The sequence below is a fragment of the Dendrobates tinctorius genome, unplaced genomic scaffold (genome assembly GCF_039654945.1).
Source record: "Dendrobates tinctorius isolate UK_male_01 unplaced genomic scaffold, ASM3965494v1 ptg000082l, whole genome shotgun sequence".
NCBI classification, from domain to species: domain Eukaryota; kingdom Metazoa; phylum Chordata; class Amphibia; order Anura; family Dendrobatidae; genus Dendrobates; species Dendrobates tinctorius.
Window position 1 is genome coordinate 223367 of NW_027361750.1, and position 17270 is coordinate 240636.

General features: G+C 41.6%; 1 protein-coding gene across 3 annotated transcripts in view; it reads left to right on the forward strand.

Annotated features, from left to right (window-relative positions):
• The window catches only part of STAU2 (staufen double-stranded RNA binding protein 2), a 322980-nt gene that overhangs the window by 219305 nt on the left and 86405 nt on the right, over positions 1 to 17270 (forward strand). For 2 of the 3 annotated variants that reach the window (XM_073583829.1, XM_073583831.1), the window contains exon 9: positions 13077 to 13190. The exons of the other annotated variant lie outside the window; for it this stretch is intronic. In XM_073583829.1, the coding sequence (XP_073439930.1) occupies positions 13077 to 13190 (114 nt within the window). The remainder of the gene's footprint in view (positions 1 to 13076; positions 13191 to 17270) is intronic. 3 annotated transcript variants of the gene reach the window in all.

Here is a 17270-nt window from a genome sequence, read left to right on the forward strand (position 1 = left end):
TATTGTTATTCTCACCTTCCGACGTCCCACGCAGCCATCCTGCCTCTCTCCACGCTCCCGATCCCAGTGATCCTTTGCACGAATGACCGCGAGACGTCGCGCTGCCGCGAGACCGTGACATTCTCGCAAAGGATTACTGGGACCGGAGCGTGGAGAGAGGTAGGATGGCTGCGCAGGACGTCGGAAGGTGAGAATAACAATATTTTTTATTTTATATTCTATTTTTTTACAGGGATATGGCATCAGCACTAACGAACACAGCGATGCCGGGCGCTCGGCATCGCTGTGCTGATCGCTGGTGGAGCTGTCTGTTTGACAGCTAACCAGCGATCACATAGCGACTTACCAGCGATTCTGACACGTTGATATCGTTGTCGGGATCGCTGGTAAGTCGCTATGTGTGACTCCAGCTTTAGTAGTAAACTTTCCATGATTTGTTATATTTGGGGGTTTGTAACAGACCCCAATGAGAATTTTGTTACTATTTTTCCCTCCATGTATTTAGACCCATATGGACTTGACATCCTCACTCCCTTCGCTAATATCTTTTAGGCTTGGTTCACACGTAGCTGAACTCTCGCGGAATTCCAATCCGCGGGAAAATCGCATTTTAAATTCCCGCGATTTTCTCGCAGAAAAGCTAGCATTTTGCAAGCGTAATTAGCTTGAAGAATTGCTAGCGTTTTCCAAGCGATCTGTAGCATCGCTTGAAGAACTGATTGACAGGTTGGTCACACTCGTCAAACATAGTGTTTGACAAGTGTGACCAACTTTTTACTACTGAGGCCGCCTATGCAGCATCAGTAGTAAAAGATAAAATGTAAAAAATAATAAAAAAAATAAAAAATGGTGTTATTCTTACCTTCCGACGTCCCGCGCAGCCTTCCCGCCTTTCTCCACGCTCCCGTTCCCAGTAATCCTTTGCGAAAATGCCCGCGATGACGTACGTTCTTGCGGGATCGCGATGTTTCGCGGTAATTCGCGATGACGTCGCGCGAATGACCGCGAGACTTCGTGATCCCGCAAGAACGGACGCCATCGCTGGCATTTTCGCAAAGGCTTACTGGGAACGGGAGCGTGGAGAGAGGCGGGAAGGCTGCCGGGACCTCGGAAGGTGAGAATAACAATATTTTTTATTTTAAATTCTACTTTTTACAGGGATATGGTACCCAAAGCCCGGAGGACAGTCTCCTCTCCTCCGGACCTTGGGTACCATCCGCAATTGTTCTGCTTACTTTTCGCATGGTGTGCACAGCCACATGCGGAAAGTAAGCAGGACAATGCATTCCTATGGGTGCGGGATTGCCGCGATTCCGCAAAATTAATGAGCATGCTGCGTTTTTTACCGCGAAGCAATTCCGCCACGGTAAAAACTGCAGCATTAGCACAGCAGTGCGGAATCCCATAGGAATGCATGGGATGCTTATTTTTCGCGGCAAAATCGTGCGGTTAAAACTGCCGCGGAAACGCGAAAAAAACGCCATGTGTGACCTCAGCCTTAAACAACACTTTTACATAAGGATACACCCCTCCTCCTCTCCGATTTTTATGATCTTTTCTAAACAGACTGTAATCCTGTAAGTTAACTGCCCAGTCATAGCTTTCATCTAACCATGTCTTGGTTATTCCCACTATGTCCTAGTTACCTGTAGATATTTCTGCTTCTAGTTCTTCCACCTTGTTTGTCAGGCTTCTGGCGTTTGCGAGCATACAGTTTAGAGGATTTTGTTTTGTTCCAATCTCCATCCTGTGGATTGTTTTAGAAATTTTATTACCTCCCTTCCGAGTATGTTTTCTTGGGACTTCTTTGTTTGAGTCTGTTTTTCTTCCCGTCTCCTCTTCTTCTAGTTTAATGCCCTCCTGATGAGTGTAGCAAGTCTTCTGGCAAATGTGTGTTTCCCTGGTTTGTTGAGGTGTAGTCCATCTCTGGCGCGGATTCCGCATACAGGTAATTAAAACCGTTGTCCAGGAATCTGAATCCTTGTTGTCTGCACCATCGTCTTAGCCAGTTGTTTGCATCAAGGATCCTGTTCCATCTCCTGGTGCCATACCTGTCTACTGGAAGGATAGAAGAAGTAAACTACCTGTGCAGAGGGAACTCTACCACAATTCTTTCAACATATATAGTGGCTTGCAAATGTATTCATCACCCTTTGCTTTTAATAAATTTTGTTACATTACAACAAATGTTGTAAATATGTTTAAATATTTTCGTAATCCAATTGTGTGTAATGCCTCACCACTAAATAGTCTAAATTGGTGAAGTGCGAAAAATATAGGCATAAATTAAATTTACGTAATCAAATAACTAAAAATTGGCATGTGCGTATGTATTCACCCCTTTTGCTATGAAGCCCCTAAAAATTTCTTCTGCCAACAATTACGGTCATAAGTCACATACAGTGGGGAAAAAAAGTATTTAGTCAGTCAGCAATAGTGCAAGTTCCACCACTTAAAAAGATGAGAGGCGTCTGTAATTTACATCATAGGTAGACCTCAACTATGGGAGACAAACTGAGAAAAAAAAAATCCAGAAAATCACATTGTCTGTTTTTTTTTCATTTTATTTGCATATTATGGTGGAAAATAAGTATTTGGTCAGAAACAAAATTTCATCTCAATACTTTGTGATATATCCTTTGTTGGCAATGACAGAGGTCAAACGTTTTCTGTAAGTCTTCACAAGGTTGCCACACACTGTTGTTGGTATGTTGGCCCATTCCTCCATGCAGATCTCCTCTAGAGCAGTGATGTTTTTGGCTTTTCGCTTGGCAACACGGACTTTCAACTCCCTCCAAAGGTTTTCTATAGGGTTGAGATCTGAAGACTGGCTAGGCCACTCCAGGACATTGAAATGCTTCTTACGAAGCCACTCATTCGTTGCCCTGGCGGTGTGCTTTGGATCATTGTCATGTTGAAAGACCCAGCCACGTTTCATCTTCAATGCCCTTGCTGATGGAAGGAGGTTTGCACTCAAAATCTCACGATACATGGCCCCATTCATTCTTTCATGTACCCGGATCAGTCATCCTGGCCCCTTTGCAGAGAAACAGCCCCAAAGCATGATGTTTCCACCACCATGCTTTACAGTAGGTATGGAGTTTGATGGATGCAACTCAATATTCTTTTTCCTCCAAACACGACAAGTTGTGTTTCTACCAAACAGTTCCAGTTTGGTTTCATCAGACCATAGGACATTCTCCCAAAACTCCTCTGGATCATCCAAATGCTCTCTAGCAAACTTCAGACGGGCCCGGACATGTACAGGCTTAAGCAGTGGGACACGTCTGGCACTGCAGGATCTGAGTCCATGGTGGCGTAGTGTGTTACTTATGGTAGGCCTTGTTACATTGGTCCCAGCTCTCTGCAGTTCATTCACTAGGTCCCCCCGCATGGTTCTGGGATTTTTGCTCACCGTTCTTGTGATCATTCTGACCCCACGGGGTGGGATTTTGCATGGAGCACCAGATCGAGGGAGATTATCAGTGGTCTTGTATGTCTTCCATTTTCTAATTATTGCTCCCACAGTTGATTTCTTCACTCCAAGCTGGTTGGCTATTGCAGATTCAGTCTTCCCAGCCTGGTGCAGGGCTACAATTTTGTTTCTGGTGTCCTTTGACAGCTCTTTGGTCTTCACCATAGTGGAGTTTGGAGTCAGACTGTTTGAGGGTGTGCACAGGTGTCTTTTTATACTGATAACAAGTTTAAACAGGTGCCATTACTACAGGTAATGAGTGGAGGAAAGAGGAGACTCTTAAAGAAGAAGTTACAGGTCTGTGAGAGCCAGAAATCTTGATTGCTTGTTTCTGACCAAATACTTATTTTCCACGATAATATGCAAATAAAATGAAAAAAAACAGACAATGTGATTTTCTGGATTTTTTTTTCTCAGTTTGTCTCCCATAGTTGAGGTCTACCTATGATGTAAATTACAGACGCCTCTCATCTTTTTAAGTGGTGGAACTTGCACTATTGCTGACTGACTAAATACTTTTTTTCCCCACTGTACTTACTGACCAGAATTCCACCTGTGTGTAATCTAAGTGTCACATGGTCTGACAGTATATACACCTGTTTTCTGAAAGGCCACAGAGGCTGCAACACCATTAAGCAAGAGGCACCACTAACCAAACAACGCCATGAAGACCAAGGACATCTCCAAACAAGTCAAGGACAAAGTTGTTGAAAAGTCCAAGACATGGTTGGGATCAAAAAAAAAAAATTCAATCTCTGATGATCCCCAGGAGCACCATCAAACCCTTCATCAAATGAAAAGAACATGGTATCACAACAAACCTGCCAAGAGAGGAAGTCCCACCAAAATGCTCAGCCTGAGCAAGGAGGGCATTAATCAGAGAGTCTGCACAGAGATATACAGTAACCCTGAAGGAGTTGCAGAGTTCCAGTGCAGAGACTGGAATATCTCTCCATATGACCATAATAAGCAATACACTCCATAGACGTGGCCTTTATAAAAGAGTAAGCAGAAAAAAGCCTTTACTTACACACACACACAAGTTGTAAGGCTCATTCTGAGTTTGCTAAAAGACATGTGGGAGACTCCCCAAATGTATGGAGGAAGGTGCTGTGGTCCGAAGAGACCAAAATTTAACTTTTTGGTCACCAAGGTAAACACGGTGTTTGGCGCCAAACTAATACAGCTCATCACCCCAAGAACATCATCCCCACAGTGAAACATGATGGCAGCTGAGACTGGGAAAATGGTCCAAGTCGACGGGAGGAGAAGGTGGTGCGAAATACAGGGACATTCTTTAGCAAAACCTGCTTGTTGGTCAGTGATTTGAAACTGACACAGAGGTTCACCTTCCAACAATACAGTAACCCAAAGCATACTGCTAAAGCAACACTTGAGTTGTTTAACGGGAAATGTGTACATGTTGTGTCAAAGCCCGGACCTTAATCCAACTGAGAATCTGGTCAGATTTTAAGATTTCTGTTCACCAGAGGAAACCATCTAACGTGAAGGAGCTGGAGCAGTTTTGCCTTGAGGAATGGGCAAAAATTCCAGTGGCAAGATGTGGAAGGCTCATGGAGACTTATCCAAAGCAACTTGCAGCTAGCTGTAATTGACGCAAAAAATGGTCGTCTAGAAAGTACTGACTTTAGGTGGGTGAATAGTTAGGCACATGGAAGTTTTCAGCTATTTGTCATTTCGTTGTTTGCTCCACAATAAAAATAAAAACAAATTTTCACAGTTGTAGGCATGTTCTTTACAAGAACAAATACAAACTCTAAAAAGAAGACCGTGAAATTCCAAGTTCAGGTAGCAAAACCAAAAAATGCCAAGGGGGTATAATACCTTCATAAGCCACTGTAGAAAAGCGTAGTCTTCTGCATTTCACTATAAAGGAGGACACTGTGAGAGAATGCTTATTGAGCTTTATTTTTTTCTTTGAGTCACTGGCCAGTTATTCACTGTATGCCTTTGCTGGTATTCTTCTGAGGTTTTTATTAGCTGCAAAGCTGGAGAATTCAGAAAATGCAGTGAGGTGTGAACAAAGACACATTAAGGTCTTCATTGCAGGGTGGGCCATTTATATGGATACACCTAAATAAAATGGGAATGGTTGGTGATATCAACTTCCTGTTTGTGGCACATTAGTATTTGGGAGAGGGAAAACTTTTCGAGATGGGTGGTGACCATGGTGGCCATTTTGAAGTCGGCCATTTTGGATCCAACTTTATTTTTTTAATGGGATGAGGGTCATGTGACACATCAAACTTATTGAGAATTTCACACGGAAAACAATGGTGTGCTTGGTTTTAACGTAAGAAAGAATAACGAAAGAATAAAGTTACGTTAAAACCAAGCACACCATTGTTTTTCTTATGAAATTCTCAATAAGTTTGATGTGTCACATGACCCTTTTCTCTTTGAAAAAAATAAAGTTGGATCCAAAATGGCTGACTCCAAAATGGCCACCATGGTCACCACCCATCTTGAAAAGTTTCCCCCTCCCATATACTAATGTGCCACAAACAGGAAGTAGATATCACCAACCATTCCCATTTTATTTAGGTCTATCCATATAAATGGCCCACCCTGTATATAGTCCTTTATTCAGTGAGCCTTCTCTCATTGGTCAGTCTTGTCTACTTGACCTAATATAGAGCCAGCAGATTGGCTTTTATTACCCCTAATGATTTGTGCTGTTGAGGTGCAGGATGAGTGGATCCTATATCATCTGTGGAATATTAATTTGGTATACTTTTGAAGGGGAGTAATTCCTTTCTACTTTGCGTTTCGATTTTCTTTCTCATATATTCCTTATTGTGCATCTGTTGCAGAAAATTGTCTCAAAGAACCGAGCGAGGCTCCCGACTGATGGCATGCATGTTGGACAGTTTTGACCATAATCTTCATTGGAAGAAATACAGTGTAATTGCCTCATCACAGTGAATTAGCATCTCCATTTTTATTTACAAGGGAAGGATGTTCCACAAATCTTCTCTTTATTTCAGTGGCATTTACAAGTTTGTGTAAATTTTCGGGAAGCATTAAAAGAAGAAACCTTAATCTTTTGTCCACCCTTGAAGGTCTTGGCCATTTAATTCAGGAGATTTGTGAAGAAGGCTGCTTTCAGGGGTTTTATTGCCTGATATATTTCTGTCCAGTCACGGAGAATTCCCGCTGCTCCCTGCGTCTTTTGAGCAAGGCTTGTATTAGGGAACATGAGCTCCACTTTGTTAGGACATGTTTTTGCTGCTGCCTGACCCCACAAGCCCTCTCCCTCCGTCTCCTTTTTCTTTTCACTTAATAAATGCACATCGGAGAGAGAATGGATGGTGCAGAGCTTTTGCCAGGCAGGGTTTCTTTCACACTGTGAGCCCAAATCTCCAGAGCTCATGACTGTTTCTTTTTCTTCTCTCTTTTTAATTATGCTGATTTATCTCTGTTAATCTTCTGGCATGAACCAAAAACATGAGCAATGATGTTAGGATTCATAGTCTTAGACGGCCGAAAGCTAAATAGACTTTCTAAAGATGTTAGCTACAGCTTTGATATCATTTTAAAGCTGGACGTACACTTTAGATAGCTGTTGGCCAACGGCTGTCTCTTCAACACCTCCATACAAATGCATGCTTCACTCAGTCAAATGTCCATGTGCTTAGAGGGCTCATCTCTCTGACAATGACTTATCTCTCATACCAAGAAATGGATCAGGCCTGCTGAGAGCCAGCTGCCAATTCTCCTTTCCTGACAGGCCGTAAGAGGGTGAGTAGGCTACATTATGTGGTCTGCTGGTCCTGACCATCCTTTTATCTAGTGTGCTAGCTGGATAAGTATTAAGTGAGCATATTGCGGCTTTCAACCCCTATTATGGTGTAATCACCGGAGTCTTTTTGCTGAGTTTTTGGAGCTGAAATGCTCAAGATTTTGAGGAGGATTTGGAGAGCGTGTGTGAACACACCCTTAGTTGTGTTGCAATGAGTTGACAGCCTTTATGAAGCTGTGTTCACACTTGTACCATGTAGTAATTTTTTGCTCATCTAGTATTTTACCAGCTAGAATATTACCAGAATCATTAGATCTATGTTCAATCTGTGCTGTAAAAAAAAAACAAAAAAACACTTCCCAGAGAAATATCACTGTACACCTTTAACAAGCTGAATGTTCTCAGCTTCAGCTGATTTACTCTATATGAACCATGTTAGAAGCCATTACTGCTCTTGTCCATGACTTCTATCCGTGCCATTATATGAAGTGCTGCACATTTCTACTTGACTCAGTTTGTCCAACAGAAATGACTTCAGGGATCAGCAGAACTTGGTGTCATCAAAAATAATTCTTAAGCAAATCCAGATGTTCACAGGGGCCTGAGATGCTGATTTCTTTTAGATTTCGTGCTAAATGATTACGCTCAGCTGGGTGACTTTTAAAGTGGCACATGAAATCAGCGTGATTGTGTTCCTTTTGGATTCAGCCATGGTATCGGTTGATGCTTCTAAAGGGAAACTCCACCCAAAAGTAACATTTTCTATGTCATTAAAGAATTGCCTGTGTAGCTTGTCTTCTGAATTGGGCTTTCTGTGCTCCAGTCAATGAGCAAAGTCTTAACACACCAAGACTTTTTATAAGACATACCTATGTGTAAGGAAGACCATGTGGTGAGACATTGGACATCTTGAATTTAGCTTTCTCCTTGCTATTCTACTATTCCAGACTTGGATAGACATTTTCATGAGCGTTGATGCAGTGAAAAGTTGTATTTCTACTTGAAATCTTCATTAAACAGCCATTCAGTCAAGCCGTCATATATTTTTGAAAAGTATGGCTAAAATCTATAATTAATGGAATATAAATAAGTAAAAACTGCATTGATATGTTAGCAGTGTCTGACAGCTTTAAAGTTGGACAGATGATACCCCCATGGCTTTGTACTGCTCGGATCGCACTGATCTCTTGTGGAACAAGTTCCTGAAGATGTGTCAGATAGACAAAGCCTTTGCAAGTTTATTGGGGAAGTCAAGATATGAGGAAAATGAAACCCCGCAGGAATTTGAGGGTACATTACAAAATATGACCTGGTATTCTAGCCTTGCTTTCATCTGTCTGCATCAAGCCTTCCTCGGTACATACCGCTGCACATCTATATTCATGATGTTCTGTTATCTGGGCTTGGACAGATAAAAGAGGTGATACATAGAGGAGGGTCAGGTCTGATGGGACACAGCTGGTGGAAATGGATCTTTCATTAGTAATTCTCAAGCATTTTTGTTCTGAGGATTCATTTTACTGTTGTTCATTATCTTTAATATCAAGTAGAAGAGTTGGTTTCATTTCAAGCTTGGATAAAAAATTATTTTTCAGAATTGTTTTTTCTAAGAAAAATTTGTCTAAAAAAATTACACCTGTCTATCACGAGTTACATGACTTCAAATACCAAAGACATACATTAATTTGTCAAATACAATACATTGCTTGATTTCCATAAATTCATCATTTCCCCCTTGTGTAGGACATGTTCTGTATAGGAGCTGTCCACTTTTGGAATAGGTGTCTTTTACGATCCCCCAGAATGTATTGTATTTTCCATCAATTTTAAAGGGGAATGAATTTGGAAGCCCATACTGCTATCCATCTGGGTCTAGGATTGAAATTGGCCAATCCTCAAGATCAATGGGATCTTCAGTGGCCGGTTCCCCAAGAACCCTGGTCCTGATGGCCTGTTGTTAAAATGCTAAAGTGGGTTCTTCACACAGACATATACATATATCTATTCTCTAAGGAAGAAGTGCATCAAGAAAACCTGTCATCAGGTTATGTGTCCAGTTCTTGCTCTTATGTCATTCCTGCTACTTCCCTGAGTTTTGTTTTATAGGGTTTTTTTTTTTCTTAAGTCTGCCATTCGCTTCCAGAGATATGGGTCTTTTTATTCAGCACTAATTTTTTGGTCTTTACAAGGGGCCGTGGCTTCCAAGGTGGTAATGTACAGCAGTCTAAAGAGACAATTCCTTGGTAGAGAGCATAAAAATTAGCACTAAAAGGCTCCAGTCTCTGGAAGCGTATGGCAGGTTTAAAAGAAAAACAAACAACTGCTTACTCACTCACTGGAGCAGGGGGGGGGGAATAATAGCAAAAACTGGTCACTTATGATCCAGTGACAGGTCATCTTTAATTAGGACAAAAGCTCACGTTTTGAAGAAATATACAAAAGTTCTTTCTATATTGAATCTATAGTCATCCAAAGCTTCATGTCTTGCTGAGTTTGTGATGAGGGATTTTATATTTTTCCTTTTTTGTATCCGAATTCTAAGGCTGTGTTCACACGGTGCGGATTCTGCTGCGTTTCCGCAGCGGTTTTGGCCTTGCGGAAACGCAGCAGTTCCGCTGACAAGGTACAGTACAATGAAAGCCTATGGGTTTTCAAAAACGCTGTGCTCACGCTGCGTTTTTTTCCGCGCGGTTTTGCTGCGGTTTACAAACCGCAGCATGTCAATTCTTTGGGCGGTTTCCGCAGCGGTTTCACACCTTTACCATAGTTGAGGTGTGAAACCGCATGGCAAAACCGCAGGATAATCCGCAGGTCACTTGACCTGCGGTTTTACCTGCGGATCCGCGCGGAAAAAACCGCAGGTGAATCTGCAGCGTGTGCACATAGCCTATGGGTATGTGCACACATAGTTTTTTGTCTCTGCGGATTTTCTAGAGAAAACCGCAGGTAAATCCGCAGGACAAAGACCTGCGGTTTATCTGCGGTTTTGCCCTGCGGTTTTACACCTCATAATGGATGAGGTGTAAAACTGCAGCGTTTCTGCACCAAACAATTGTCATGCTGCGTTTTGAAAACCGCAGCCAAACCGCGCGGAAAAAAACGCAGCATGTGCACAGCTTTTTTTTTTATTTCCATAGGAAATAAAGGTACTGTACAACGCAGCAGAATCTGCTGCGTTTCTGCAGAGCCAAAAACGCTGCGGAAACGCAGCAGAAACCGCAAAGTGTGCACATACCCTAAGGCGAAAGTCGTCTGAAGCAAATAGCAATATACACTTGCCTTATGGTTCATTTACACTGCATAGTGCACAGTGTAAACTGCCATGTATGCCAGTCGGTACTCATTTTATAGCCTGTTTACACAAGTCAGCCCCGGCTTTAGATGCGCATTGAACGATAAGTAATATTGTTCCGTGCTCCTAATCTACCATTGTTCTCTGCAGCATACAGTTGTGGCCAAAAGTATTGACACCCCTGCAATTCTGTCAGATAATACTCAGTTTCTTCCTGAAAATGATTGCAAACACAAATTCTTTGGTATTATTTTCTTCATTTAATTTGTCTTAAATTAAAAAAAACACAAAAAGAATTGTCCTAAAGCCAAATTGGATATAATTCCACACCAAACATAAAAAAGAGGGTGGACAAAAGTATTGGCACTGTTCGAAAAATCATGTGATTCTTCTCTAATTTGTGTAATTAACAGCACCTGTAAATTACCTGTGGCACCTAACAGGTGTTGGCAATAACTAAATCACACTTGCAGCCAGTTGACATGGATTAAAGTTGACTCAACCTCTGTCCTGTGTCCTTGTGTGTACCACATTGAGCATGGAGAAAAGAAAGAAGACCAAAGAACTGTCTGAGGACTTGAGAAACCAAATTGTGAGGAAGCATGAGCAATCTCAAGGCTACAAGTCCATCTCCAAAGACCTGAATGTTCCTGTGTCTACCGTGCGCAGTGTCATCAAGAAGTTTAAAGCCCATGGCACTGTGGCTAACCTCCCTAGATGTGGACGGAAAAGAAAAATTGACAAGAGATTTCAACGCAAGATTGTGCGGATGTTGGATAAAGAACCTCGACTAACATCCAAACAAGTTCAAGCTGCCCTGCAGTCCGAGGGTACAACAGTGTCAACCCGTACTATCCGTCGGCGTCTGAATGAAAAGGAATTGTATGGTAGGAGACCCAGGAAGACCCCACTTCTTACCCTGAGACACAAAAAAGCCAGGCTGGAGTTTGCCAAAACTTACCTGAAAAAGCCTAAAACGTTTTGGAAGAATGTTCTCTGGTCAGATGAGACAAAAGTAGAGCTTTTTGGGCAAAGGCATCAACATAGAGCTTACAGGAGAAGAAAAGAGGCATTCAAAGAAAAGAACACGGTCCCTACAGTCAAGCATGGCGGAGGTTCCCTGATGTTTTAGGGTTGCTTTGCTGCCTCTGGCACTGGACTGCTTGACCGTGTGCATGGCATTATGAAGTCTGAAGACTACCAACAAATTTTGCAGCATAATGTAGGGCCCAGTGTGAGAAAGCTGGGTCTCCCTCAGAGGTCATGGGTCTTCCAGCAGGACAGTGACCCAAAACACACTAGAAAATGGTTTGAGAGAAAGCACTGGAGACTTCTAAGGTGGCCAGCAATGAGTCCAGACCTGAATCCCATAGAACACCTGTGGAGAGATCTAAAAATGGCAGTTTGGAGAAGGCACCCTTCAAATATCAGGGACCTGGAGCAGTTTGCCAAAGAAGAATGGTCTAAAATTCCAGCAGAGCATTGTAAGAAACTCATTGATGGTTACCGGAAGCGGTTGGTCGCAGTTATTTTGGCTAAAGGTTGTTCAACCAAGTATTAGGCTGAGGGTGCCAATACTTTTGTCTGGCCCGTTTTTGGAGTTTTGTGTGAAATGATCAATGTTTTGCTTTTTGCTTCATTCTCTTTTGTGTTTTTTCATTTAAGACAAATTAAATGAAGATAATAATACCAAAGAATTTGTGTTTGCAATCATTTTCAGGAAGAAACTGAGTATTATCTGACAGAATTGCAGGGGTGTCAATACTTTTGGCCACAACTGTAGGTCCTACTTACACTGGACGAGGCACTGCCAAGAATGATGATCTTTCGGGCAAACACAAGATCATTTCACCCAACGAACAAGCGGTTTTCTCGTCATTCAGGCGATCTGTAGCCTGTTTAGACTGAGCGATTATTGGGAAACGAGTTCCTAGGGACACTTGTTCACTATTATCATGCAGTGTAAATGGACCTTTACATGGTATAAATCTAAGGCCACTTTCAGACTTCAGTTTGGAAGCATCAGGCACGATGCGGCGAAAAATGTAAAAGCCGGATCCGGCGCCGGTTGCCACCGGATCCGGCTTTTCCCCCATAGACTAGCATTATCGCCGCATTGCCCCTGATGGTCATGCAGCGTGTCCGGCTTTTGCCGGAAACGGCAAAAAATGCCTGTCCGGCGTCTGCAAAAAACGTTCCCTGCAACGTTTTTTGACAGCGCCGGACCGTTTTTTTCCACTGCGCATGCCTGAAGTCTCTCTCGCCCTCTCCCTCTCCTGCACCGTCTCCGGCCTCAACAGATGATCCGGCGGGCTGCGGCTTCTACCGGATCAGGTTTGACAGCTTTTTGCCGCAGCCCGCCGGATTTAAAAATCTGAAGTCTGAAAGTAGCCTAACACTTAAATACTCCTATCTCAAGAATCCACTACGTTTTGTACAATAATTTTAAATTATTTTCTGGATTATTTTCTCTAGACTGTCTACTTTGCATTTTCATAATTTAATTCTTTTCTTTTCCACGCTTTTTTTTTTTTTATACGTTAAAGGTAAATTACAGTGATCGACAGAGTGGGAATGAGTTCTTGACATGTTTGACTCTTTCGCCGCTGCAGATGACTTTCCATGGCATTGGCAACTCTGTGGAAACCAGCCATGATCAGGTACCATATTGTATGTTATTAAGCAAAGAATGAATGATGCACACAAAGTATACCTCTTGGGATTTACTAAAATGCGCTTTCCAGGAGAAATGACCCACACTGCCCAAAGTTAAAATAACCTGTACTCTCGTTCTGGAAGTTACTTGGTGTCTTCACACATGAGTGTCCACAATCAGTTTTTCCTTTACAGATTTTCAAGTAACTCATGACTGACAATGAAGGAGCCAGCAATGTGACAACCTCGATGAATCTTTTTCAGTGGAAAAATAAAAATAAAGAACTTGACGTGGTTGCATAATAATACACACCCTTAAATGAATACTTTGTTGAAGTACTCTTTGAATTCATGACAGCAGTTAGTCTTTTTGGGTAGTAGTCTATCAGCATGGCACATCTAGAATTGTCAGTTTTTGTCCACTCTTCCTTGAAATAGCGCTCCAAATCTGTCAGATTGCAAGGGCATCTACTGCGTACTGCGCCCTTTTCAGGTCAGCCCACGGATTTTGAATTTGGAATCAGGTCTGGCCATTCTAAAACTTCAATCATCTTCTGGCAGAGCTATTCTTTTGTTGATTTGGTTAGGGCCATTTTTGTTTTAAAAGATAAAATTCATCTTTATCTTTTTAGCAGAAGGTTTTGATGAAAAATTTCCTGATATTTGTATTTGTTCATCATTCCGTCCTCCTTGACTATAGCCCCAGTTCCAGCTGCCAAACAATCCCAAAGCATAATGCTGCCTCCACCATGCTTCACATTGGCTATGGTGTTCTTTTGGAGATACAAAAATACCTTTTGGAATTGTGCCCAAAAAGTTCATCCTTATTCTCATCACATCATCATAGCACGTTTTCCCACATGTTTTAGGTAGACTATATGTAGGTTTTGGCAAAACTTAGCCAGGCCTGGATGTTTTTCTTTGCATCCGTGTTGCACGTACGTGTTCTTAACCATGTTTTTCACAGACAGAACACATAACCATTATAATCTACACTGCTATCAACAATGTCACTATATATACAGTATATATATATTTTTCTTTTGGCGAACCACGTGTCTGAAAAACACGGACAGCACTCCAATGCCATCTGTTTTCTGTCTGTTTTCCATTGCAAAGGATAGGAGGAGCTTTGTAATTTCTTTATCCTTATGTCAAAAACACTGACACCGAGATCCAAAACACCGAGGACACCAGTAACATTTTTTTGCATATGTGGAAAGCACTAACCACTGAATGTGGTTTAAACAAGATGTACACACTAAAGACCACAAGACAAATTATTCACTTAGTATCAGCAATGAACCCATACGTCATTAGCAATGGCTGCTGGATGCAGTGAGATATCTGTAGTAAGATTGGTGTCCTAGTACAATGTAAGATCTTTGGGACAGATCTTCCTTTTCACTAAAAGAAAGTCAGATCGTTGTCTAGATGCAGTATATTTCAGAGCCTTTCCTATGCTGCCTCGTTTGCACTGAAATAGCATTGTGAAAAGCTCTTCAGACGGCAAGTTTTGGTAGATTGCATAATTTGTTTTCTTTTTCTTTTGTCTCATTAAGTTGGATTCTGCTCCTTTTGTGCTTGATTTGAGGAGCGTTAAATGAGTTGCTTACATTCCGCAATTTACACACGGGAATACTATGAGGTTACTTCATCCCTTGTTACGATGATGTATTCTATGTAAATCCTGTATAGTAGATTAGAAATAACTAGTTACCAAACAACAACAAAAAAAATATATATATAAATATGTGGATATACTTCCAGGGAATCAGATATGATTTGATTGACCGATCATAATTCATTACATTTTGCATGCCAATGGAAAATTCAAAGTGAGAATACTTAATACCCAGAACAAAATGTACAGTATCAGTCTTTTTGCAGACATTTGTCTGCTGCAGCCAATCACTGGCTGCAGTGGTGAACGTGTGTCACATGACACAATGGGCTGATGTGTATGGTGCTGGATGTGTCTTCTGATGGCAGGGAATGGACAGGTTTTATCTTTCATTCGGTTTCTGAGTCTAGACTGGAAGGTATATATGAGTCATGTATACTCCCGGTCAGTGGGCATGGCCCCGCTCCATAGACTGGTGTGGAGCGAGGCCGTGCCCTCCAGTTAGCCATGCCCACTGGACAGCCACATCCCTTGATGGGGCGCGGCCTCGCTCAGTACAAGTGTGTGCAGTGAGGCTGTGCCCTCTAGACTGTTTTTGCCCGGGAGAATGTACTGTATAATTCATACATACCTCCAGTCCTGACTCAGAAACCAGCGAATCTCCGCAGCCCACAGTGCGTGCTCTGGGGGATTCATAAGTCACACACACTGACTGCAGACTTATCAATTTGGACTGAACATCCCCCTTTAAACATATGAGTACTTTAAAGTTTCAATGAACATTCGGTGGGGATCCTTTAACTCCTTCACTACCTTGGGGTTTTCCATTTTTGAGTTTCTGCTTTTTGCTCCTTTTTCTTCCCAGAGCCATAACTTTTTTTATATTTCGGTCAATATGGCTGTGTGAGGGCTTGTTTTTTTTTGCGGGATGAGTTGTACTTTTGAATGACATCATGTCGTGTATTGGAAAATGGGGGAAAAAAATTGAGTGCGATGAAATTGCAAAAAAAAAGTGCAATTTAACACTTTTTTTTGTACTATGTTCACTAAATGCTAAAACTGACTAGCCAATATGATTCTCCATGTCATTAAGAGTTTGTATTGTAAATACCAAATATGTATAGGTTCTTTTTTATCTAGATGGTGAAAACTCCCAAATTTGCAAAAAAAAAAAAAAAAAAAAAAAAAGCATAATTTTCTTAGACCAATGGCATCTCTATTTTTTGGGATCTGGGGCTGGGCGAGGGCGTTTCTTGCACGCCAAGCAGTCAATTTTATTGATGCCATTTTGAGGTATATGCAACCTTTTGATCTCCTGTTATTGCATTTTATTGCGGCGACCAAAAAAAATGTAATTCTGACGTTTTAATTTTTTTTTCTAATTACGTTGTTTACCGATTGGATTAATTCTTTTTCTATTTTGATAAGGCGTTTCTGAACACGGCTATAACAAATGTGTATTTTATTTTGAAGGGGGTGATGTGAACTTTTTTTTTTTTTAACTTGTTCAATAATCTTCATGGGAGGCTAGTAGCTGCAATCATCTGATCGCCTGTGCTACACATAGCAGGGCTCATAGCAATCCGGCAGTGAAAATCACAGGGGTCTCCTGAAGACACCGGGTTCTCATGCCAATCCATCGGCGCCCCGGGGTCATGTGACAAGGACAACAATGGGCAGGATTAATGACGCGCCTCTGGCCCTGCCATGTTAAATCCGATGTCAGAGATTGGCAGCGGCATTTAACATGTCAACAGCCACGGGTGGATCGCGATTCCCCCCCCCCCCCACAGCTGTTAAGGGCACATGTCGGCTGATGAAATTAGCTGACATATGCTGGAAAGCATGCGTTCTGAGTGCTGGAGCCGGAGTGCAGGTACAAGACCTACAACGTATCTATACATCATAGGTCGTGAAGGGGTTAAATGTGTGTATCAACCGAGCACCCTTTTTTTTTTTTTTTTATAAGTACAAGTGTCAAGAAATTTTAGACATTCCCTGGATATCACCATCGTAAATTTAATGTCTTAATCAGTTTGATTCACCTATTCTCCCAGAAGTCCGTTTTAGAGTTTGGAGACTGAGAGAGACAGACAGGTACCCGAACCGAAATTTAGACTAAAGTTCGGTGGAGTCTGCATATCCACAAGTCCGCTCATCCCTACTTATGAGTGATATCAAGGCCCCTTGCAACATTGCTACATTCATAAAGCCTGGATAATCAAAAGATACCAAAATGTTCTTTTATAAAGAAGAGAGAATTGACTTAGTTTTATAAAAAAAAAAAATCTGTTGTATCCCAAATATAAGAATGAACTGATATAGGAAATATTCTTAATTTTTTTTATAGGAAAAAAAAGGACTTGGGACAAATATAGTTCCTTTATTTGAGACGTTTGTGCACCCTGGCAGCCATTCTAAATTTTTATGTTCTTTTGGGACAGGTGTAAATGAATCAATT